At 31.5% G+C, this 27,265-nt stretch overlaps 1 protein-coding gene across 3 annotated transcripts in view; it reads right to left on the reverse strand.

Annotated features, from left to right (window-relative positions):
• The window catches only part of CDase (neutral ceramidase), a 45,869-nt gene that overhangs the window by 9,975 nt on the left and 8,629 nt on the right, over positions 1 to 27,265 (reverse strand). For 2 of the 3 annotated variants that reach the window (XM_088239097.1, XM_088239100.1), the window contains exons 2-7: positions 8,309 to 8,452; positions 6,048 to 6,191; positions 3,501 to 3,677; positions 1,803 to 1,930; positions 1,066 to 1,270; positions 75 to 284 (exon numbers count right to left, since the gene is read on the reverse strand). In XM_088239097.1, coding sequence (XP_088095223.1) covers positions 75 to 284; positions 1,066 to 1,270; positions 1,803 to 1,930; positions 3,501 to 3,677; positions 6,048 to 6,191; positions 8,309 to 8,434 — 990 coding nt within the window. In that variant the 5' untranslated portion in view covers positions 8,435 to 8,452. Of the gene's footprint in view, positions 1 to 74; positions 285 to 1,065; positions 1,271 to 1,802; positions 1,931 to 3,500; positions 3,678 to 6,047; positions 6,192 to 8,308; positions 8,453 to 20,134; positions 20,167 to 27,265 lie in introns of those variants that run through there. The other variant, XM_088239098.1, reaches the window with a different exon arrangement.

Genomic DNA, 27,265 nt, shown 5'->3' on the forward strand with positions numbered 1-27,265 from the left:
CTTATGAAATTAAAAAAAGCAGAACGAATAGTGATTTCAAACTATAAACTGGATCTTATTATGTGTTTTCTTACCAATCCTTCACTTTGAATGCGCTGAGCAATTATTTTTGTGCTTTCAAACATGTTTTCTCCCGGACCGGAAGCAAAACATTTCTCGTCTCTGTCAGCACACCTGCTGGAGTGGATGTCGCAAGCAACTCTGGTGAATTCACATTTTGGCCCCATTATGTTTGGTGAAATGTCTCCTAAATTTGACGATGCAAAAGCACCAACAAATTTTCCCTGAAATGAACCATAATAAGTACTTTTATTTACAATCATATCCTTTACGTATTAGTACCTACCTATGTAATATTAAATAATTATAATGTTTGAACATATCTACTGTAAATGCATTAATTGAAGTGGCTTAAAATATGTGAATTATATAAAATATTTTTTTTGTTAAGAGTGCCAAGAACACAACTATAGTTTCAGGAAAGCACTCCTAAATACTGAAAACAACGTTTTTATTTTGTGAAAAATTATCATGAAGTATTACAAAGTGAATGCTGATTCAACCGATGAAATAATATGCAACATTAAATACATGACTTTGTCAATAAATGCCAGCTAATGATCAATAGGTAAAAAATACAAGATAAAGTTATTTATATGACCACAAATAAAAATGTTAGAATGGTTGTTGAATGAAAGTTAAAGATGCAATGATTTATTTTTCTTCTTCCTTTTCACATCCGTTCCTAAGTGGAGCATCTGGACATCACCAGACACCTCCAGGAGACCTTGTCGCCAGCCAGCACTCTGGTCTCCTTCCACGTCAATACCGCTTCCCTCAACTCTACCGAATAATGCGGAAAGATCGTTATCGCCGGCCTTCTAAAATGGAGACCGTAGGTGTAAAGAAATAGGAACTTAGGTAAAAGCTCTTCTGAGGCATCGGTAGCTTGTGTCCAAACCAAGTCCACCACCCATATAGGAGTACTGGCATTACACGAGATTACACAATTTATTTTACTAATATTGTTTGTAAATTATGTTGAATAATGAAATTAGTGCCGACCTTTCCTGGGAATGTTCCGGGAGGGTTGACTGCCTCCTCTAGCAGGATTGAAGCGTAGCCCATATTATCCGAGGACACCAGAGTATTTGTGTTGTTCATGCTTGTTGGATGCACAGCGAACCAGTTGATGGCTCCCAGCAAGGTCCCATCAGCTGAAACTATCTTCATTTGGCTTATTTTTTTGTCTGTATCTCCATCTACGTATCTAAAATTTATTTAGAAAATATTTTCAAAATATTCTAGAAACTCTTTTTTATCAAGAAATAAAGTTTATTAAAACAAAATTTAAAAATAAATATAAATTAAATTTATAAAATATTTAAAAATAAGGGGGCATTTTCAACAATTTATAAATAAAAATATTATAACTTGGGAATCAAGTACTAATCGTGGGACCACAAACCTGTTCTCTAAACAACTACTTATTTAGAAGAGACGGGTGCGTCTCGAAACCGGTACACATAGAAAAATCGGTAAGTGGTTTTATACAAATATTTAATAACATTTAGTAACTAAATTTGTTTAACAAAGATTCTAAATTTTCTTTCTTCTTTTCTTTTCTCTTTTCTTACTCATCGAATCGACATTTTAACACGTGTAATTAATAATTTTTATACTAATTAGTTTATTTTACAATTATTCCAGTTTTTCTAAATAGTCTTTGTTCCAACTCTGTAGAACCTTTGTCTTGTGTTAAATTGGGATAAAATACTCAAAACGAATAATATTGAACTTACTTATCTCTCTCTGACTGTGGGTTGAGTAGATAAGATGTTGGTGAGCGGTTAATGTTAGCATTTGAAACACTTCCTTCTTTATAATACACCCTTCCTGGTTGTAATGAATCATGTGCCATTTTGATACTCTGAAATTTTGTAGTCGAGTTAGTCATAACCTCAGAGTAATAATTCACCAAAGAAGCACAATAGCTCTTATTGCATAAACAAAAGCGTTCCAAATGTTTGTGGTTTTTAGTTTAGCAACAAACGTGTAACTTATGGTTTCCGTTTGCACTTGCGATTCTCGACCTGAGTACCTACGGCCAGTTAACTGTAGCTAACTTCGTAGCTACTTAGATAATCATAGAATGGTTTTTGTCCATATGGGCGACTTTATTAGCCACTGGCGTGTTATTACTCTAAGATCATAACCTATTTTTAATAATTCATTTGTAATTTTTTTAATCCGTTGGGGTATAAAAACATGTTATAAGGTCAAGTTATGTTATGTCTCATCTGGTTAGTATAGTCATCCTAAGTTTTTTAATGTTTATTCTAAATTTTACTCCAATAAAAAAAATACAAAGTCTTATGGTAAAGGAAGGCTTTTAAAAATAAAGTCCCTTTAATCATTTATTAAATCTTCAGGATTGTAGAACAACGACGCATGAGATTTTCTTCAACTTTACGTGAGAGTGGTTCAATTTATTTTGGACAATTTATGTCACAACTTGATAGGTACAAAAGTATAAAAGTAGTAAGGTTATTTATTATATAAATAAAAGACGAGTGATACTTTAATCCACAAATTTGGAATATCCAGTAAGTATCACTTGTCTTTCATTTATATAATAAATTACAATGAACTTCCATCAAGAATTTTCACTTACAAACTTAAATGTAGTAAGGTTAGTTATATATTTTTTTTCAAACCTGGAAAAAAATTATCAAAAATGAACTACTTTGAACGACGTCACAAGTTCTTCTAAATCAACCAACGGTAGAGTGTTGTGATAAATTTTCAGTTTATGAAAAGCCAATCCACTAATCTGGACATTTTACCTAAGAGAACTAGTGACGTTACTCGCGGACTTATAAAAAAAACGAAAAACTTTAACAAATCGTAGAGATGATAGTATAATGATACATAAAAAAAATTATTAGTTTTATTGTCTATTGACAAATACAAAAAAAAAACACTGAACTTCCTCATTGTTGAAATGATATACCTTCTTAAAAAAAATGAATTGTAATTAAATATTAATCACGTATAATGCTCATGTCAATTATTATTCTGGATAATTTATATAGCGCCATTTTTTTTTAATCACCCCAAGTGCGCTGTAAATACGAGTATTGCATATAAAATTGATAAATATTTTGTTTTGAGACTACATAAAACTTCTACAAATTATGATTTAGGATTTAGTGAAAAATAAATGTACCTAACTAAGAAATGCCCACTATGGCTCGTCTAAATAAAATATTGATGCATTTAAATACGCCGCTTTCATTAAAGAGAAATTTATAAGTCAAATACATAAGTACAAGATATACCTACATAATAAAAAAAACCCACAAGATTAAAACAGAAACTGTTTTTGTAATTATCAATTTACTAGTAAAAATATATAGGTAATCGTTTAAAATAAGTGCATAAAATAAAGGCCTGTGGGGTTCCTATTAAAGGATATATTTAAAAGTATTTGAACCAACCTTTGCTATACCTCTTGCATGAACGGCAACCGTTTGTTTTACAAATCCCAAGATGGATATATCGTATAGTAAATAAAAGTTGTATCCTCCTGGACCGGAGTGTGTGTGAGTTGCGCTTATAATAACATTAGAATCATCATAAGTTGCGCCGTAAGTCTGGTTCAGTATACGAAGTACCTACAATGGAATATTAAAATAAAATTTAAAAAAAAACAATTTCATAATTTTTTGAATTTATAAATCCATTAGCAAATTACCAAAAAATATTTTTAAACTTATTTAATTCTGCTGAGCAGCGACAATACATTCTTATTGAAGTAACATAGTAAAACAAATCATCATATTATTACAACAGGGATGAAGAAGATATTATTAGATATTTTGAAAAAATCCCATGTTTTTCAATGTTCCCTTCTATGCTAGTTTTACTGTACCTACCACAGATCTGCTCCGCGATTATGAACGCTATCTTACATATCGAGACGGTATAAACTAACATCGATATTTAAATATGAAAATGTGTATATTTGTATGAAAATTCAAAGTACATTCGTCGGTAGCCTGTAATAGGGAAATATCACTTTTTTAAACATTTTGATGTGATAAAGATCTACGAAATACTGTCCAGTAAAAAAAATTTTTTTGCTAATTATTAGTTGCATAAAAAATATTTTTAAATGTGTAATTTTGGATTCTCGCAAAAACGGTCATTCCATTGGCCACGCCCCTAATACGTCACGATTTCAGTTTATTTGTTCCTGACCATTCAAATTTGTTAAGAACATTGTCACGAATCTTGACGTCACATCTGTCAAGACCAAACGTGCTGCGTTTTTCTAGCGACGTATTTTTTTAAAAGTTCTTTTTTGAATTTATGTATGAAAATATTTCTCCACAATACCCATGTTGATTTAGAAAATACATTTCATTATGCTAAAGCCATTTCATACATTTTTATCGGTATTCGTAGTATGTGATATTTCCCTATTGAACATGTTTATAAAACAAAATTTTAAACATAATATTCTATATTTCGTACAGAAAACCTCATTTTACATTGTAGATAAAACTGAAGATACATTTTAACTTCCCATTGGAATACGAACCCTGGGCCGCGATTATGAACGGCTTTCTTCATCGGTATATCCTGAAACGGTATAAACTAATATTTATGTACGAAAGTGTGTATATTGTATAACAATTCAAAGTGTTTTAGTCGGTGACCGGTAATTAAACATGTTTAGAAAGAAAAATTGTAAACATATTCTATTTTTCATTCAGAAAACTTAGTTTTACAGTTATAAAATTGAAGATACATTTTAACTTCCCATCATAATCGAGGCCCTGGGGTACAGCGTAACAAGTCAATGACTTTTTAATATATATTTTTTTTTAAAATATTTTTTACTTATGGATGTAGCCACTCCACTGGACCGCAGGCACGATCCGGAGTGTCAGTGTATTATTTATTTTATACATAATTGTACATAATTTCACATCAATTGTGTAAAAATTCAAAAGAAATAAAAAAAAATCAAACATACCTACATAAATAAAACGATAAAGGACTTTCAAGAAACTAAAATTATATCCTTAAATATGAAACATATTCCTCAGCTTCTTGTCTAGTCTTTTTAGCAATCCATTTATGGACTCTAGCTTTGAAAACATTGTTTTTCATTTCGTTCACCAATATGTCCTTGCTTAAAAAGTTGTATAGCTTAGTGGCCAGAAAAGTATAATGCCTTTGTCCGTAATTTGTTTTTTTTTTGGGAGCAGAAGTATTGTCTTTTGTCTTTGCCTAGTGTCGTAAATTTGTTGTTCGTCATTACGTCTATCACTTTAAAAAATAACTTTTATTATTATTCATGATCATGTTTTTTTATTGCTTCTTATTAGTAAAGTCAAGCTAAAGGATAAACTATCGATTGAGTGTAAGAAAAGTGTTCATGAAATAATAACAGATTTAAAAAAATGAAATAAAACTTTTGTTACATCCCATCTATTAAGCATTGTTAAATTAAATTTAAAACATTTTTTTGATTATATTTTTCTACCGTGTTAATTCTAAATCGTGTTCTGGGCCCGTATTATAATAGAAACTTAACATTTATCTTCAATTTTATCTACAAATTAAAATTAAGTTTTCTGTATGAAAAATAGAATATGTGTACTTTTTTTTTCTAAACATGTTCAATTACAGGTTACCAATAAAGATACTTTAAATTTTCATACAAATATACACATTTTGGACATAAATATTGATTTTATCCTTTACCGTCTCAATATGTACCGATGCAAATAGAGTAATCGCGGCCCTGGGGTGGTATTCGAAACGCTCTCGCGCCCGCATTATATCGTGAATTCACGTGCAAGATACTCGAGAAAAACTGTTTTATCGTGTCACGAGAGCGGTTCAGAATAATACCCCTGATGTATTTAATGTTGATCTTGCCAGGAATCGTACCCGGAACCTCAAGCGTGTAATGTAGACGAACGCTTCATTCGAAATTAAAGCATTAAAAATATTATAAAAGTCCATTTTACCTCATTTTTTACGCCAACACTCATCATAGCGGTGTCCGTGCTGACAAATGCGAATTTCTTATTTCCATCGTCAAACAAGAAGGCTCGAGCAAACTGTCTCAAATGAATTCCCTGGCCAGTTTGTTCTGTATTAGCATAGCCCATCTAAAATAAACATTTAAAAAAAAAACAAATCAGTAATGAAAATAGAACCGGGTTGTGGTCCCGTGGCTAGTGTCACGGACCCACGGATCAAAGGTCCGAAGTTCTAACCCCACTCTACCACAATTTTATTTCCATTTTTGAATGGTCGCGGAGAGTTTGAGAGGTTGATGAATTACTCATATTGACATAAAGTTATAAAATTGGTATTTAAATAGCTTATTTGTAATTCGTCAGTAGGTAGGCACTTATTTTCAAATATAAGTTTGACCTATCTTAAATATTTGCATATTATTTATTTAAATGTTTTTATTAAGTAAGAAATATTAAATTGAAAATACAATTATACCTATAATATAAAAAAATAAATAATGAAGTAAAAACCTATACAACAATATAAAAATCAACGTTGAAATCTTATATAGATACTGGTCCCGAATGAAAAGTAGTTTATGTTTTTTAAGTGATTTATTTTATAAAAAAATAAATAAAACAACTTTGTTTTTAACCACAATTTTTTTTTCCACCGACCGGTTTCAAAGCAAACAAGCTTCTTTGTCAAGGTTTACGTAACTAATGAATTAATTCTTATTTTATTTTTTATCATGTTAACCAAATACTACACGTGGACCCAATAAATCAAGTATTTTTTCCCTTACAAGGGTGGTAATTTAATATCAATATTTTCGAAGCTAGACAGGAGCAGACTAAAAGAAATATTAAATAAATATTATTTCGCACCTATTTAAAAGAAATATTGTTTATTTTTATTATTAATAGCTTTTTTAATTTCTATGATTTTTAAGTATTAATTAGTGGTTGAAAACAAAGTTGTTTTATTTATTTTATTATAATGAATAACCACAAAGTTAGTGCTTCAAATGTAAACTTTACTTTAGATTTATTTTATGTCTGGGTATTCTGGGCCCCGATTATAATTGGAAGTTAACAAAGTTATCTTCAATTTTGTATTTAGAGTAAAACCGTTTTTTTATTAAACGGAAATGTAAATATTTTTATTAAAAAAAACTATGCATCCCCGTCGGTAAAATGTAATGAAACAGTTAAAAAATAAACACATTATCGTACAAAAAAATAGAAAAGAGTAAAGTAAAATTCTTTGTACTAAAATGTGTATATTTGTGTATGAAGATTTGAAGTATTGTGGTAAACCGTAATTTTAATTGTCTCTATAACAATTTTATAAGAATATTCTATTAATCACAGAGTATTCGATTTTACTTTATAGACAATTGAAGATAACTTTTTCAACTTCCCATTGTAATACGGGTCTTGCAGTGCTATTCTGAACGCTTTCTCTACACCCTAGAGAGCGGTCAGAATCACGCTGTTGGTATAGATCAAGGCTGCTCAACCTTTTTAACAGTCGGGCAAAACGGACGATTCAGAAATATTTGGCGGGTTAAAGAGTTCTAAATCGGCAGGATAGTTCCTATTTTAGTTACTTCTAAGACTTGTGTAAAAAAAAATCCAATACCTATTATGAAATAAAATTGTTGTTAGTTAAAATAATAATATAAAGAGCATCTTAAATCAAATTCTAAGGGTAGGTAATTGATTAAATTAATGTGATTTCTGACATTGTGTTTGTAGCAATATTTTTTTTATGCTAGGCATTAAGTCAAATGTTGACATTAACAAGTCACAAATTAATACGTTGCTCTGTTAGTGATTCAAAAACATAATATGTTGATCAGAAACTTCTTGAGAACTGCAAGGCCAGGTCAGTTATTGCAGGAAAGTCTTCTTTTAGTACCAATTTCCAGAAATCTGCAAAATCTTCTGAGGAATGTTGTGATTTCGAAGATAGCTTTTGGGCAAATGGGTTTTTTAGGGCTAAATGATTTAGTAGTTCAGTGAGTTCTAGCTGAATGTTGGCAATATAGGTAATTATTTCAGTCAAACTGATTGATAAAAATGTGTATATTTTGTTTCTTACTCTCGAAGTGGGCCATTTAAAATTCGTAGGGGCCTGAATAGATTGTGGGTGTGGTAGGCTGTAGGAGTTCGAACTTCCCACCTTTAAATCGGAAGTCCGCAACATAATCCCGGGATTATAACCCGGTTCTGCTTCAGATGGTTACAATACATATACTTACAAAATTAACTTCAACTGGGGGTCCAGTTATATCAGCTATTCCTACTCCAACATTATATAAAGCTGCCGTACTCTCCACACAGCACAGTGCTGTGAGGAAGAGCGCTGCCGATCGTATTTTTCTCATAATTATTTTGTTGTTGTCCTGAAAAAATGCATAAAAAACTAACTTATTATAATTATTTATTATTACCTATAATATACACATGGTCGTTCCGCAAATCACAAATTACATCGGAGAACGAACATTAAATTTAGTCGTTTAAGGTTGTTGTTTAATAATCTCTCGATAACCATTATTATCATGGAATGAAATGAAAACGAAAAAAATGAACTGAAAAAACACCTCATCAGTACTTTAAAATTTATGTTTGAAAATATTTAATTTATGTATTTTATATGTATAGGTGTGTGTGCAAAATAAACCTGTTTTTAAAAATTGTGTCCCACCAAAGTCTCTGGACTTAGTGGATGACAAAACTTATGTTAATAAATATCGTATCGTATCCCTCAACGTACAACTCGGCTGCAACAATTGTTTCATGTTGGTATTTCAGCACGAATAATAATAAGAATGCATCTTTGCCCAGAATTGTAAATAACTATAACACGTTTTTTGCTGAAATAGATATATATTTCCTCACTTTAAACAAATTTAAAGAAAATGAAACATAATTTTATCTAACTGTACCAACCTAATATTTTATTTTTTTGTACACTTTAATATTGTGATTATTTTCTCTTGTTTGAAAGAAGAAAGAAGGGAGGACTGGTAGCTCCGCATTACTCTGTATGGATCCGCCGGCGAAATGATTTTAAGTCCGAGTAAACAAAAAACTTTTTCTTTTATTTTTTAAAGTAATATTTTATTTATTTTTTACGTGTGGAATGATGCGGAGAAGAAAAAAAGCATGATTTCAATGTATGCTTTTTTTCTTCTTTTTTTGACATTGTATTTAGTTTTGATTTATTTGCAAATATTTTTTTTTGTTATAATGACTGTTGTTTTCTTTTACTAAATAAAATAATGAATAAACGCTAATCTGCAGCAATAAAAGAAAAAATATACATAAATGCGTATTATTATTTTTTATTTCTAGCAAATAAGATGTATTTGTTACCGGTGTGGCGCCTCCGTCATAAACAATCCTCAAGGACCTACCGAGGAGCGAAACCACGCAAGCGAACGCAGCTCGTTAAGTTACCAGCCTGCGGTTCGATACCCAGCCGGAAATAGAGATTCGAAAATTCGATTTCATTTTATAGACGATCGTAACCCAAGACAAACTAGTGGGCCACCGAAGCGACGCTGGGTATTTTATGTATCCAACACAGTCCCACATCCCGCCTTATATTAATAATAAAAAATACAATTTAAACAGACGTGCGTCCAGCTCAAAGTATTTCTCCGAACTGACAAATAAATGAATATTTCGTTAGAATTATTTTTTCATGTGTCAAAACTCGCAATATGAAGTTGTGTGGAGTAGCTGTATTCCCAAAGAGTGAATTATAGTGAAAATATAATTTCTTTGAAGTGGTTTTTATACATTAAGAGTATTATTATTTAATGTATTTTACCTGGAATTATGATTTTTTTTTAAATAAAATGTATGAAACAGGCGCACGGAGCATGACAGAAAATGGATTTCCGTATTTTTTTTACGTTTTTCTAAAATCTAAAAACTTTTTAGATTTCAATCAGTGCACTGTATCCTACTTTTAACCATACATATTGAAATAACAGTTCAATCATCAGTAATATTGCATGTGTTGGAATGATGCGAAGTGATACTTCTGATATCTGACTCTTTTTGATCAATGTGATCGGGCCATGATACTAAAAAAATATTTGTTTACTTACTCAGAAGCTAAAGGTACTAGTAAAATCAGCTCGAAAAATATACAATACGGAAACCTCTTAGTGAACACAACGATAAAAATATCAAACTGAGAAAAACAAGTATTTATTCTTTTTTTTGCATAATTTGTTGCCTATGATGTACTTACTCGACGAGCAAATTCCACACCTTACAAAAAGATTATATTTTTTGGTGAGGCAAACCTACGTTTGTAAGTAATAGACGTGTGCGCCGATCAACATATCGTCTGCATTGCGGAATGAAGTGCTAAAATGGCCGGCGGCCGGCGCGGCGGTGTAATCGGCGTAAAATAGGCACGGTTATTTTGATAAAATATTTTTCAATGTTTTGCTCTATAATCTCGCATACTACAATGATTTCACTGATATCTCAAAAAGTAATTTTTAGTACCCTGGTCATCAAAGCTTTTATTTATTTTTATTCAGATATTTAGAACATTACAGAAAGAAAACCCAATTCATTCTAAATACAATAATAGATCACAAATTATAGTGGATAGTTATGTTATTAAAATAATATAACAAAATGTAAAAAGAAAAATTAAAAGTTAGAATGTGCTTTCCTAAGGGAAGGCCCACTGTCGTGAAATATGTCGACATCCGAGGGGATGCGATTAAGTAGCAAGATTGCTCTACCAACCGGCAAAACCATCGGCAGGTTGGTTCTGCATCGTGGTAGGTAAAACAATCGATGCTGTCTTTGTCGAAGATAGTTATCAGCTTATGGGCTTAGACGACACAAATGTTCAGCGCTACGGAAAATTTGATTCGAAAAATGTTTTTTTACATGCGGTATAAATTAGAACATATAATTGCACAGCGAAGTTTTTCGAAAACGTACGAAAATATTAATAAAAATTAGTTTTACTTTTAACTACGTCACAAGTTCTTAAAAATGAACCAATGATAGAGTATTGTGAGGTATAAATTTTCTGATTCCGGGAAGCTTACTCACCAATCAGCAAAACTCACAGACGAGAAATTGTGACGTCAAAGGCGGAGTAATTGCAAAACTTAAAAACATCGTAGCTATGATAATAAGTTACATAAAAATAAAAAGATTGGCTTAGTTTGATAGTCTAGTAACAAATAAAAAGTTGAAAAAACACTCGTTTGAGAAACTGATTGTTAGCTTTAACACCTCGGTAAAAAAAACTCAAAGTTCGATTTGTTAAGTGCATTTGATTGCAGCGACTGTCTATGCCAAACTGGGATATATGTACATTAAAATAACACGCAAATACTAAGGGGCAGTCCAAATGAGTGTAGTTAGTCCATAAACATCCAATGACCAGAAAATGTTCGCAGTTTTTTCCAGTTTAGTGATCAAAATCTAAGAACTTATTACACATGCTGTGTCTAATAGAAACGACAACGTTTGTCTTGGCTGAGTAGCGCGATTTAAGAAGGTCATGCCGTCTTTTAGTTTAGTATTTTCTGTACTTGTACGCGATGTTTCGACCGGCGCGGCGTGGCGGGGCAACGGCGGCGACGCCGACGCAACGATAGCTTAAAGCTAGGGTTTCCTAGGACAGCGGTGCCCGCATCTTAACGGCCGTAGTGAACAGTGATGCGGTGGACAGCCGTCGTAACGGTGCCTAGAGAGTGGTTTCCTAGGAAAACGGTGTTATCAACACCATTTAACACCGTTTCTCTAGGAAACCCCTCTCTGGTCGACGTTACGACGGCTGTCCACCGCATCACCGTTCACTACGGCCGTTAAGATACGGGCACCGCTGTCCTAGGAAACCCTAGCTTAATCGGAAGTCGGAATCATCGGCGGCCGTCGCCGTCGGCAGCGCGGCGCGGCGCGGCGCACACTTAATTTTTTGTGACGTGACATTTTTTGTAACTTGAATATTTTGCATTATTAGTTACTACATTATTGTGTTATTTATTACATTAGCATATTTTATACAAAAAAATTGATAAATATTCATCATGAATTTCATGAATCGGGTTGATAATGAGGAAGTTCAGTAATTTAAAAAAAAATGTAAATAAACTAGTAGTTGGCCAAATGTTTTTTAAAATATTTTTTCGTATCGTGATATCAGCGCCATGATTTTTTTAGAGCTCTGTAATTTGGATATTACTCCACCCGTGACGTCACAAGTTACAGGCAGTGAGTTCAGCTGATTGGTGAGTTGGCTTCCCGTCAACTGGAAATCTATCATAACACTCTGTAGGTTGATTCGTAAAAAAAATGTTTCATTTTTATTATTTTTTTTATTCATTTTGAGAAATTTCGCCATACAATTAAATGCTCTAACTTTTACCGCGTATAAGAAAACATTTTTCATGTCCAATTTCCCTTAGCTCTAAACTTCCTCATTAGCCGAGAAAATGTGTAAATAAGGTACCTAATTGAATGTTATGCAAGCAGAAAATATTTTTTTGATAGTAAGAATAATACACAATATTTAAGATGAAAAGTGTAACACCCACATTACGATTTATTTTATATAATATATATTTCAAATCTATAATTTACACTTAACATTTTTTTCGAATAGCCTACAATACCATAGGTACCGAGTTTGATTATATAAGTTTTGAGTGAGTTTTACTGTAAAATCTGGACTGGATTTGAATGTAAGACTAATTATCTTCACCTTTATGTATCAAATGATCAGGATATGCTGCTAGTTGCTATTGGAATACCTGTACCTACATCCCCATAAACCACTGGGTGCTGCTGATGATTGAACAAACACCTTGCTAGAATGAACCTTTCCGAAACTTCTAGGTGTAGGTTCTGCAGTGCAGATGAGAAAACACCTATACACATTATATGTGAATGTGATGCTTTACATCATAAAAGGAGCCTCATCCTCGGGGGACCACTAGTTAAACCTGAGGATGAGAAGAGCTCGCCCCTTACCCAACAGCCTGATACTTTACGGATCTGGGCTTAGAGGGGTAGATTTAGCAAAATGTAAGCTCTCGCCTTTCATACACCAGCCAAGCTCTTTATAGACCTGGGCTTGGAGGGCGATAACTATTCACGGGGACCCGTCACAATAGATCTTCACAGGTCGCAGTGACGTCAGGAGCTTGAATAGCACTGACCCCCCCCCTCTAAGGATAATATTGGGTACTTTCTTGACATTTAGCAAAATCTAAACATTTATTGCGGGCATCTGCGATATATGTGTAAATGGTGAGATTTGTTAAAACATTAACTTGACTTAATCACGCTTCCACATTGAATACCAATGATACACTTTAACAACTACGTCCATTTTCTTACTACATAATCGGTACAGTATTCAAATTACCGTATGTATATAAATTTCACTTTCTACAACTGGCTTCTGATTGCGTATTATGTCGCCAATTTGTTCATTCATAGTAAAGTTATGTACATTTCGATTTAATACCATACACTTATAAAATATTTCGGCATAAAATATTTTCGGCACTTTATATTACAAAAAAAAATTACAATCGTTTTTTTAACATATTTTAATCCAATTTAAGTCTCTTCAAGAAAAAAAACCGGTAACTTAAAAATAAATCATAATTATATATTATACGATAACAATCCAAAGAAATAACATAAAATACTTAATACTTAAAAATAATAAAATAGAAATTGTACCTACATAGTTATAAGCAAAATTTAATATACAAAATAAAAGAAGCATTAAAATCGATATAAAATAAGGCAAATAAAGATGTGATTTACATGGTATAAATTGAAATAATTATTAAAGTATCGAAATAACAGAAAAAAAAACTTTATGCAAATATTAGGTACTCGAAAAATGATACAAATTACCAGACAATACCACTTTAATGATATTTATACTTTAAGACATTCAATAACTTATTTATGAACTTAGTATTATTTTGCATATTTGCACATATTCACCGGTCTTAAACATTTAAAATGGAAAATGGAAACATAGTGTAAATGGAAACTATTAGCAATTTGTTTAATCGGGTTGTGGTCCAGTGTATAGTATCTCGGACTCACGGATCAAAGGTACGTGGTTCGAATCCCACTCTACCCCAACTTGATTTTCGTTTTATAATATTGAGTTATTTACAAGTAGTACAACTACTTGTAAATAAATCAAAATAAAATATTTGTGTAAATCATAAGAACGCTAATATTTATTTTCCAAAAAATAGAATTAAAATTTTCAGCGTGTGCGCTTGAGTAGAATATCAATGCTTAGATTACTTTGTACAAATAGCGTTTTAAATATTATATTAGTTGTAAATATGCAAGTCGCTACACGTTTTGGTGTTGGATGCAAAGACCTCTAGTTACTTGACCTTAGAAACCAAAGTTCATGCTGGCTCTGGCTGACACATTTATCTTAGTAAATATCAGCAGTAACCTTGTATGCAGAAATGCCCTATTGTGATACGCCTGCGCCTCCAATATAATGAATAATAACCATGTTATTGTGTTAAACGCTATTGACATTTTATAAGAAAGGAAATATTGCATTAGTATTTTTACATAATATTTTTTGACCCGAATTAAATTCCGTTCGCTGGTGGAATCTTTTATTTCAGTACCCCGAAAGCAAATTATTATCGACAATGTTATTTGTTTACACACAAAAATTGTAGTCGAGCATGGGTAGGAATGAGCCACGGGGAAGAGGGAATCATTGACCATATCGTCGGAGTAACTTGTAAAACCCGTAAGTCCCAAACGTACTTTCATCCAGGGTAGAGTTAAAAAAGTATTTACTTAAGTGGGCAATTTTTTTTGATACTTAAAAAAAATAATGCTACAATGTACAAATATGTAAAATTAATTAATAATGTAAAATTAAATAAATAAATAAAAAATTAAATATACAAGTTTTACAAACATATAAATTATTTGAAGTCCTAACAGAAAACTTGAAATAATCCCTTTTGACCAATTGGGGACTTACGCGTTTTACGAATTTACGAATCAGAACTAGCTCCCTCGGTATATTCGAAAATCTTAATGTAAAATCTATAAAACAACTTTATGTAAAAGCTTTGTTACTGTACGCACACAAACATTATTCTCTACCTTCCATAACTCCTTCCACAAATAAAAGAGTTACTAGATACTCCACCCTGATGCTGTAAAAAAAAATAAAAAGAATAATACAACCTTCGGTCAAAGTGGATTGGCTTACTACTCGGTTAAAGTGTACAATCTACTTCCATTATCCATAAGGACAATTAGTAAGTATTCTCAATAAAAAATTGCCATTAAGAAATGGATAGTGGAGGTGGGTTGCACACGGATCGATGAGTGGATCAAGCCAAATAGGTAAAATGTGTGTACTGTTTATGAAATTTGGTCTCTACAAATTGTTTATGTTTTTTATGATTATCTTATGTTATATTGTTTATTATTTTAATGATGATTAGGTTAATTAGATTAATAACGTTTTTTAAATTTATTATTATGTTAACTTTGTTAAACAACTAATGAGGAACTTCAGCCCTACGGGAAATTGGATACAAAAAATGTTTTCTTACGCGGGGTAAAAATTAGAGCATTAAATTGTACGGCAAAGTTTCTTGAAAATGTACAGAAAAAATAATAAAAAATATTTTGATAAAAACGCACTACTTTAAATGACGTCACTGGTTCATGTGAATCAACCTATGATCTGAGAGCTATGGAAGATTTCCGGTCTGCTTGTCGCTTCTGGACCAATAGGAAGAACTGAATGAGAATAAGCGGAAATGAACCTCTGACGTCACACGCGGAGTTATTTCAGAAATACAAAACTTTAAAAAATCGTAGCCCCGATAATACTATATGTAAAAATTAAAAAACAAAAAAATTGACTTAGTTTAACAGTCTATTAACAAGTAAAAAATTTGAAAAAAACCACTGAACTTCCTCATTTAAGGCATGTTTCACATTTTGTAAAATGTTTCCCTCGGCACGGGACACACTAGTGAGGGAACATTATTATGTATAAAAAAATAATACAAACAATGTAAAAGTATAAATACATGAAAGTGACGATATGACTTATCGTATTTTTGTACTCGTCCCGTACATTCAAGTTGCCCGGATCTTGTCACAGGAGCATGCGCTGACAGTGTCATCCGCCCTTTTTGATGATTAAGTCAAATTTACGTAGTAAGTGTTTGACACCTCAATAAACTATGTAGTACCTACAACTGTAATAATAATTTTAAAACCCAAGTGTTTCGGGAATGTTTCGGGAATATTCCCGCTCCAAAAGTTACGCTCTCGGGTATTGTCACATCATAAGTCATATACATACGTTGACACGATTTAATAGGTACTTTTTCCATTTAAATTATCTGTTGAAGAGAGGTGGGTAAGTGTGTAGCACTATGTAGTGAAGGTACGTATGTACCAAATACTGATTAATTATGACGTGGGAAAACACACCACCAAATATTTTAAGGTAAATCTCAGTAAAATTAGATAAGAATGACATATTACATTTTATGCAGGCAGGTAATGCCTCATATCACATAATTAATTCAATAAAATAATATGCTATCAATAATAATTCGATGTGTTTTATTACGTAGATAATATATTATTATGTACGAGTATAATTAATTTCGATTAATATTTATTGTCAACAAAACAATAAGGATGACGTTTAAAAGTAAAACAGTATCGCCTCGCATTTATCGATAACGCAATTATGTTCTTAGTTTTAACGTAAAGATTTAATATTTCAAAGGAACATAATATTAATTCATTTACTAACAGTAAATTACCGAAAGAATTGCAGTAAAATTGTCAATCAATTAGACAAAAAAATAAACATTTAACGATACTTAATGTTAGTATGAAAAGTCTCGATAGACGCATGAAAAAAAAAGTGAATACAATTAAGAAAAAAAAGCTAGATTATTTTGGACATTTTATTTATTTATTTCACACTTCATATATATATACAATTTATATACATATAAGGGCGGGCATATTACCTTAAGGCAAATTCTTCCAACTTACCCAAATTGTTTAGTTTGAGAAAATTACAAGTGCATGGACATATTCTATGTAATTATTCAGAATCTTACAACTTTATACAAAAAGTTAAAACGAAAAGTGGAGAGGGGATGGGAAGGAAAGAAGAAAGAGAAAGGAACAACTCAAACATTTAGATAGCGACATTTCAATATTGATTTAAATGTAAATCAAGAAAGGGCGTCTCTAACATTAGCGGGTAGATTATTCCACAATCGAGTAGTTACTACTGTGAAAGAGGGGGCAAAAAATTAGAGCGATGAAAGGGTATTAAAAGGGTTCTCTCGTCACTAGAACGAAGAGATAGTCGATGTTGTGATAGAGGTTGGAAGAGCTCTATCAGATAAACAGGCGAAATGGGATTATTTAAAATATTGTGAAGAAGTTATAGAATGTGAACGTTTCTTCTATGCCTGATGCTGATCCAGTGTAGCGCGTGCGGTAATCGGTTGGAATCGAATTTGCGAATATTAAAGATATAAGGTGTACAAACACTGCGCAATAGTTCCAACTTATCATGCAGTTCAGAATTAGCATCTGGGTAACATATTCGTACATCTGCATAATCAAGGAGTGGGAGAAGTAAGCTCTGGACTAATGTTTGCTTAAGAAATTCTGCAATCTTTTATGCGATAGTAAACTGCTATAAAGTTTACACGGGGAGAGAAGTACAAAATAGTCTGCATCATATTGCAAAACGCAGAGTAGGAAGACGACGCACGACGCCGACGCGACGCCGCGCCGACGCCGACGCGACATAATATCCTGGCTTAAAAACAAGAGAGTAGTTTCACTATATCTCCAAATCCTTATTTAGAGTGGGTTCGCACAAAATAAAAATTTCCATGATAATAGCCAACCCCTCCATAAGAAGAAGAACCAAAACTATTTAAAAACATTATTTAATTGTAATAAGATTCGTTATTTAAGTTAGAAAAAATACATAGATGCACGGTTGTTTGGTATTTGTATTTATAATTATTATACCTAATGCGTGTTTTTCTTATTAAAATTATAATGCAATTCCACGAAGAAATGTCAGTAGCGAAACTCAATTTTCTACAAAGTTTAGTCATAAGTCATAAATTACTATGGAAATCGACTAAAGCGCAATACGAAACCCGACCTATTTACCTGTCTTGGACATCAATTTTATTGGCCGAGCTTTTAGATTTTATAGATTTATTTGTACAAAAAAGGTATTTTCAAATAAAATAGTTACGATTTTGAATTGAAAGGGCATTTTGCCGTGATCGTAACTTTTTATTTATATTTAATAATGGAAACTATTCCTAAAAAATAATGTAAAATCACCTTGATGAAATAAAAATATTTATTTTATCACTCACGTCGTAACATTTACATTATGTACATTTTATTCATAAACGCATGGGATTAGGCAGAAGTACGTAGGTACTAGGTATATAAACTTGTAGGCATTTAAAAGACAAGACTTGTCCTAAAACTATCCATTTACAAAATGTAGGACATGAATAAATAAATGGCACTTTTTCTGAAACAAAATAAACCTTTCTTACTTTCATGAACACAGGATTCAAACGAGGTATATCATTATTATAATCCAAATGAAAAGATAAATATCTCTTACCCTTTGACCCTTGAATTTTTTCCTAACATAAACTACAAAATGAACCTAAATAATATTGTGCCAAAACTCTTAACTTAATGATAACAATTGCCTCTGATATTTATTAAGTAATCATATTCAGTGTGATACTGATAATTTTTGACGATAAAAATACATCTACCCATTAAATGTGTTATTTAACTTCTTCAGATGTTATAAATTGACTTTCGCGATTATTAGAATTATATTTTTTTATAGTTTAAATAAAACATAAAAACGTTGTCAATTCGGACACTGCGCGCTGCACAAATACGAAGAAGGGAAGGTCAAGCTAGGGCATTTCGTATAAACAAAAAAAATAATTAAAGTACATATACATAATTCGTCAACGTGTAGGGTTTAACATATCTTATTTTGCAGTATATTTTTAATGTCCATTAAAAATAATGCTGATGGGCAGAAAAAGTGCTTGAAAATGTGAAATATGCTTATCTTTGCATTTTTTAAGTGTTACGAAGTATGCGTGTGCATTTGAGGACCGTTTTCACAAAGCGAAATATCTACAAAAATAACCTTTTCAGAATGTTTTATCATGATAAAAAAATAATTATTAGGATTTTAAAAACAAAAACACTGTTTTATAGAAATTTTACATTATAACTTACACACTAGAAATCAGTATTATTGGAATAAGTGCAACTGTTCATTTAAAAAATCCAAACTTTCGGAATTTTCAAAAACGATATATTTACATATTTTGTGACAGTAATGTATAGAAAATATGATTTGTGTTAGGAATATAGCATACATGTTTATCATTATAATCATTATCAATTGTTTTTTTATTATTTATACCTATGTTATTTCTATCAACATCTATATTCCTTCAATTCTTTCATCTGTTGATGTTTGTGAAGTTAAAGAGCTGAAACCTTTATTTATGCGGGTGAGATTCATCTAATTGAATTATTTCACCTACATACTAGGCAACGCCTGAAAATGTTATTTTTTCCATCTGGTCCATGAAGAAATATAGAAATAAAAAAAAAAACAAAATTTGTTTTTTGACGGAAATCGATTCTTCTGTATGAAATCTATCAATAGGTGAAATAACATTTTAGCGATACGATATTTGTGAGAAGTTGCATTGTGTAATTACACCTTATATATATATTTTTTTATACATACCAAATGCCTACCTAAAATCAAAAGTTAGAAGAAAAAAATAGTTTTTAATTCACTCTCGTTACCCACAAGCAAATACCACCTACAAATTAGGAAATAACGTTTATAGATTTCTGAAATATGACATTTGCAATTCTAAACATTAAAAGTAATTACATTAAAATAAATTACAGGTATAATGTTATTAAGAACTTACAATTATTAATATCGAAGTCGAAACACAAGAATATAATACTAGAACCAACACAATGGATTGCTTAAATATTATGTTATCTCACGCCAGTATGTATTTATTATTACTGATAATATTTGATAAGCAAAAAAGGCAGGCACTGATTATAAGATTGCTATCGCATATTTATAATATGTAGATTATAGAAAAAACAAATTGCATAAAAATTTTAGAAGATTAAATTATTTATTTATTTAACTTTTTGTACATAGTGTTATTTGTACATTGGCGGGCTTATTGCCAATTGGCAATTTCTTCCAACCAACCAATTAAATAAATGTTTTATTTTTATAATTCAAGTTACAGAACATATTCAATAGAAAAAGGAATAAAAAGCTAAAGATATATAAAAATAGAAATATGTAAACGTATTTGTTTATAAATTACCTTAAATCAAAACTATTACTTAATAGGAAAAAGGAAAAAAGAGGAAAATGGAAAGGGGGAGAGATTAAGGAATATTTCCTAGGACCAAAAATGTACCTCATGCATGTATTCTGAAGTCGTTCAAGTTTATCGAGTTGCTTACAGCTTAAATCAGTCATGGAAACATCAGCGTAATCTAGAATGGGTAGTAGTAATGCTTGTACAAGGGTGCATTTTGTATTAATGGGTAAGAATTTTTGCAACCTTCTGAGTGTAGACTGAAAAATATTTTGCGACTTAATTCATTAGTATGAGCTCGCCATAGATTATTATTTCTACGATTAATTATTTCTACGATTCGTAAGTTTTTTTTATTGGAGCACATAATATTACAGATTATTCTTATATGTGTCCAAATATACCATTTGAAAAATTTAGACCTTTTTTTTGTAGTCATGTGCAACAATCCACTTGGTTACATTGACCCTGATCATGCCGAAACGGTTCGTGGCGTTTAGAGAACTGTGCAGCTGACTGTACACCCTTGGTGCACGGATATTGCTTTTGGGCGAAACTCTTTCTTGCACCAAGGGTTATTCAGCCAGAGCGCAACTCGCGTGTAGCCGGTATACTGATAAAACCCTTCAAATGACAAATTTAAGAAAACAAGGTAAAAATGCAGTTGTATGTCATTTTTTGAGCTTTATTAACTGATAAAATCCTCTAAATTCTCCGAAGTTTAAAGGCCGTTTACACGTGGACAATACAATACTGTTTTGTCCCAAGACTCGACCATTGCTTACGTGTAAACAGCAATTCGCAGGGCAATAACACTGTCCCGAGACATTCCCATGGAGATAGACAGGCAGGATATCTCCGTAGAACAATGATTACCTCTACCACCGCAGGCGGACGCATTGTCCTCGTGTGAACACGCACGGCCAGGACCATGTGACAATAGCGATTTGCTCGACATGAACATGGCCGCTCCCGCTCATTTTTTCTCTCAAAAATGGAGGCAGAATCTTTTTTCTTATTTAGTTCATTCTTTCAAAATTACATGTTCGTATAAAATAAATAATATTTTTCGTGAACTCGCTCGTAATAAACGCCGTCGTGTATTCATTTCCGCAGCGTTCATGTGTGAGCTGCGGCCGAATTTTCGTTTAGTCCCTGCGTTCTGTCCCGCGCGGTCGATGTTGTTCACGGAGCTGGGACAGGACAATGTTGTCATATCTATTGTATTGTTCACTTGTAAATAACCCTTTATTTTTAAAGTTAGCATCTACAGCCATAATCCATGCAGTATTTGAAGAAATGTAGGTAGTATTATAAGAATGAGTTATAACTTATGACTAAAATAGATTTAAACTGACTAAATCGGTTGTAAAAAGCCTACCTTACCTACTTCGAGCCATAATAATAATAATAATGGTTTATTAACAAAAATAACAATTTCTTTATCTACTACATGTACACTTGGGTAATAGATTTCTCTGGATCATGTCTAGTCTGCCTAACTAGGTACAACCTGTTTTAAGGCAGACATTGTTATGCAAAATAAACAATAACATTACTACCTACTGGTTAATTTATTATACAGTTATACATTTTTATACTATTTATTATTTAAGAATGTTTTTGAGTAAATTTTCCGATTTTTCTTATTTTTTTTCTTTTTCTCTTTTCCCAGTAACCAGATAATAATAAAATAATTATTACCAGCTCTGTTGAAATGCCAATTCCATCGTTGATTACTGTTTTTGATGCTGCATACACCGTTTAAACAAACACAGAACAAACTGACATGAGTCTGCTGGTAACTTGCATACCTTGGTCTACATATGTATCAATATTATGGTGGTGCAGCCAAGATTCTTATTTGTAAATGCAAGATACTTATTCATTCATACTGCATATTAACGTATAATACACAAATATGAATAATGCAATTACAAATGTGCAGTCAAAGTGTACAACGATACAAAATTACAAAGCCTCGCACACTACAACATGCACCCAACCCTTACTAGATTTTACAGTTAGTAAAATAATGCATACATATGATTTTTTAACTGTTTCAATATACGCATATTATTAACAATAAAATTTAATGGTGTTATAAAAAGTATTTTAAATCTATTCATTAGCGGGATAGTGTTAACGTTTTTAGCATAAGTAACTTTTACTATAGATTTACTATGAAGGTATTCGCTATAAGTAAGTACGGTTCATTCAAATCGTTAAAAAAACTTTGCTTATGCATGCGTAGCAAAGCGTTTTTGTATAAATAATTCAAATCTGCGTGCTTACACCAGCAAAAATGGTATGTTTACTTGGTTCACTGACAGACACTAACGCATTAATACAGGTTGATTAAACGTTAAAACGCACTGTAGTTACTTATCATTACATAATATTTTATTTAAATACCAATATAACCAGATATTGAATGTCCTTCGTATAGTCTCGCTTTGCACCCATGCCGATTATTTTTGACAAGTTTAGTTATTAAGCAATTTAAGTACCTGGTGCGGCGGTTGAGAAAGTAGATATTAATTGATTGTATCCTCAAGGACGATAAAATATCAATTTCTTAACTCAGAGTAAGCATTTTGAATCTATAAACTAATACGTATATATTTTAAAGATCGTAAGACATCAATACAATCCCCTTTTCGCACCCAGTGGTCCTTAGGGCACTACACTAGTAAACTAAACGCAGCGTAGTTCGATCATCTTTTACATGCAAGTAAGATGTTCTAGTCCAGATACAATGAAATATTGCAGTTAAAAAAAAACTTTAAAATCAATATTTCCAGTCCACCCTGCCAGGAATCGAACCCAGGATCTTGAGAATGGTAGACGAACACTTCAACCACTACACAACGACGCGAACTTATCTCCACTCAATTTGCTTAGTCGGGATTTTAACTGAGAGTAGCCATTGAGTCGAAAGCACTCGTCTAGGGTTTTGATTCTATGTCACACACATTTTTTTTTTTTTGTCTGCCTGGGCACAGAGAGATCGTAAGAGTAACATGTATTTTTATAGAATTCAAAATAAATAAAATTCGTGAGGACTTTTGATTATGGTTATGTAGTGTATTTGCTGATAATTAATATAATTACACACGTTATGTGTATCTGCTAAAAAATATTATAACATATAAAAATACAGAATGAATTAACATCTAGTTCACGGTCGCATGCAACACATTTCCCGTCGCCATTTTCCTTTTCACGTATATTGAAGATGATGTCATAACCCATCAAGCTATTAATTATTATTTACTAAGCGGTTTTATCACTACTCACTACTAACTCAATTACATATTTCGTGTGCATTCATAATACTAACTTCTTCACGCCTTCCACGCAAATAAGGCCAAACAGGGTTCGGCATTCCCAATTTAAAAGATAATTTAAATTATATTTCTTTAAAAATTAAATACTTCTCGCTACTCCATAAAATAAAGTATTATATCATGGAAATCAATTGATGTTAAATCCTTTAATTACGTGAGAAAAAATTCGGGAATTTTATGAAAAAAACACTTGAATAGCATTTCCGCGTATCGAACATTGTGACTTAATCAAAGGCATAACAATGACCAAAAATATTTTAAAACAGTAACAAAATATCAGAAAACACGATGAAGCCAAAAGTTTTCCGAAACTTGTATTTTTTTTGCAGTGTGTTTTCAAACATTCGTCGTTTTTTGACAATATTTTCTCATACAAATTACTATGGGAAGAAAATTTGTTTATTCGTTGCCCAAGTTACCCCAGCGAATTAAATTTTTATTCAGTCAGAGGTAATGTAGAACTATAACTATAGTCCTTAAAATATAGCTTGATTAGAATGACGGCTGTCAAACTAATTTCATTAGTGATCGATTTTATCAGTTATTTCATGCAACCATAAAACTCTGTTTCCGAAAATTGATATAAAAAAACGCAAAAACAAGCCTATTATAGTGTGTTTAATAAAATTATTCACCAAAAAATGAGACATTTATACTTTTTTCATGAACAACATCAAATAAATTGTTTTTTTATTCGATCAATTTACATTGATCAATTTGTCCCATCTCTAACGTTTTTGTAAAATGATGTAACCTTGTAAGAACGTCGTAAATAATAAGGTTTATTTTAGTTTTCTTTTAGATTTAAAGCTGATTTTATATATTAATGTTGATTTATGTTTCAAGCATTGTATTTAAAAAAATAATTAACACGCTAGATACAAATGGTTTTTCGTGTGTCAATATAAATAACTCCTTTGACGTTACTACAAAGTTATGTCGTCACTTTTTCTGACAACTGTCATTCTAATCATGATACATTTTAAGGACTAGTTTATTCAGTTGCGAGTTGACTTTGAAGCCGTAAGGTGGCGTTTTTTCACTTCGAAAATTTCACGATCTGTAATCATGTATATAGACAACCATTGCAGTGGTAACATACCATTGGTGACACAAAAGTCAGTATTATTTACATTATAATAATTGTATGCATATAGTATTACGGGGTTTTATGTAATTTCAAAACTAACCTTTTTTTAAATTCTAGATTGGTGGACGCGACTTTTTTGGTAAAATTAAGATAGACGTCATTTTCAAGGAATTCTAATTTTAAATCTGATATTTATTTTGAAAGCCAAGATGGCTGACTAGACTATTTTGAGAAAATAAAGATGGGTGTCATTTTCAGATATATAAAGGCGTCCTAATTTCAAATCTGATGTTTATTTTGAAATCCAAGATGGCTGAATGAACTATTTTGTAAAAATAAAGATGGGCGTCCTTTTCAGGTGTATAATGGCGTTCTAATTTCAAATCTGATGTTTATTTTGAAATCCAAGATGGCTGAATGAACTATTTTGTAAAAATAAAGATGGGCGTCCTTTTCAGGTGTATAATGGCGTTCTAATTTCAAATCTGAAGTTTATTTTGAAATCCAAGATGGCTGACTCAACTTTTTTGAGAAAATAAAGATGGGTGTCTTTTTCAGGTGTATAAGGGCGTTCTAATTTCAAATCTGGTGTTTATTTTGAAATCCAAGACCGAAATATTCATATGAATATAAAAGTAAACTCTATTTTATTTTTAACTATCTGTCTAACGGTACCCCACACGATAGGGTGCGCGAAAAATTGTCAGCCCTTAGTTTTATGTATCTATCTATCCACATTTTTTTTTTCATAATTTCACTACACAATAGTAGGGCGGTTTACATGTATCTGCCTGTGAAATTTCATCGGAATCGATGAAAATGTAGTTGAGCTATAAGCCAGTGACATACGAACAAACTGAAGGAAATAACAAAATTAAAATAATTCCGTTTTGGTAACCGAACCCTAAAATGTGAAATTTGAATTACGAACACCTCAAAACCCGGAAAATAAAACTAATCTTCATTTTATCAAAAAAGCCATATCTGCAATCTTGGATTTCAAAATAAAACTAATATTTAAATTTGAGTGAAAATAAAAAGAGAACACTAATTATAATATATTCGTACATAACAATTCTTTTAAGTATTGGTGTTTGTTCGTGTATCGTGCCGTGCCGTACCCCTGAAGCTATCAGTATGTGCGTGCACCGCCGACCACTGTATGTGTAGTGTCAAATACCTAAATTCGAAAATCGGCCGCGAAAGTTCCGACCCTTAACTTGAGATGAATAAGAAATATATATTAATTAGGATGGATATTTAAGTCTAAAATTTTATACAGGTGTGTTTTTATGCAATATTCAAAATATTTAATAATGACATGTAATTTACAACATTGTTTTGTAAAATTATTTTGATGCTCTCGATTAATACTGTGACATTATTTCATATGCCGATGATGCTGTACTCATTATAAGGGGATCTTCATGGGACGAAGTAAATTTAAAATCAAATATAGATATTAATAAATTAAAATAATGGTTCGATGACAATATTTTGTCTCTGAATACTGAAAAAACATATTACATCACTTTTACATTGAAAGAACAAGTTATTCCTCGTATAAATATTTGTACCCACACAACAAAATGCAATGAAGGATATCAGTTTCATAATGATAATTGCCTTCAAATCACTGAAAAAAATAGCATAAAATATTTAGGCATTATAATTGATAAAAATATAAAATGGAAGGAGCAAATAAATAATATTGTGAATAAAATGAGAAAACGTATATATGTATTTATTAGATTAAGGAATATTTAACCATCGAAAAATTAATTTCAATTTACTTTGCATTCGCCCAATCCATATTACAGTACGGAATAATCGGATGGGGTGGTGCTTTTAAAACAAATATTTTACCGGTTGAAAAAATACAAAAAATAATTTTAAAGTTATTTTGAAAAAACCGTCCACTTTTCCCACTGTTCAATTATTTAAAAAAATTAATGTTTTAGTTACAAAATTTCTATATAAAAAGAATTGTTTGCTTTAAATACATAAAGATAAAATAAATAGTAGTATTTCTAGGTCACAAAACGTAAGTACGCGACCTAGAACAGGTGGTAATATCTTAATTCCTAAATTAAAAACAAGTACTGCACAGCATCATTATACTTACAGAGGAATACTTTTCTTTAATAAAATGAACAAAGATAATAAAAAGTACAGTCAGGAATACAATATAAGAAAGAAGTGAAAAGTTACATCTATAATTCTTCTTTATGTAACACCGATGAAAACATCGTTTATATCTTTTTTGTAATT

Source organism: Micrasema longulum, unplaced genomic scaffold, assembly GCF_059751315.1.
Source record: "Micrasema longulum isolate JH-2025_06_02 unplaced genomic scaffold, ASM5975131v1 h1tg002066l, whole genome shotgun sequence".
NCBI lineage: Eukaryota > Metazoa > Arthropoda > Insecta > Trichoptera > Brachycentridae > Micrasema > Micrasema longulum.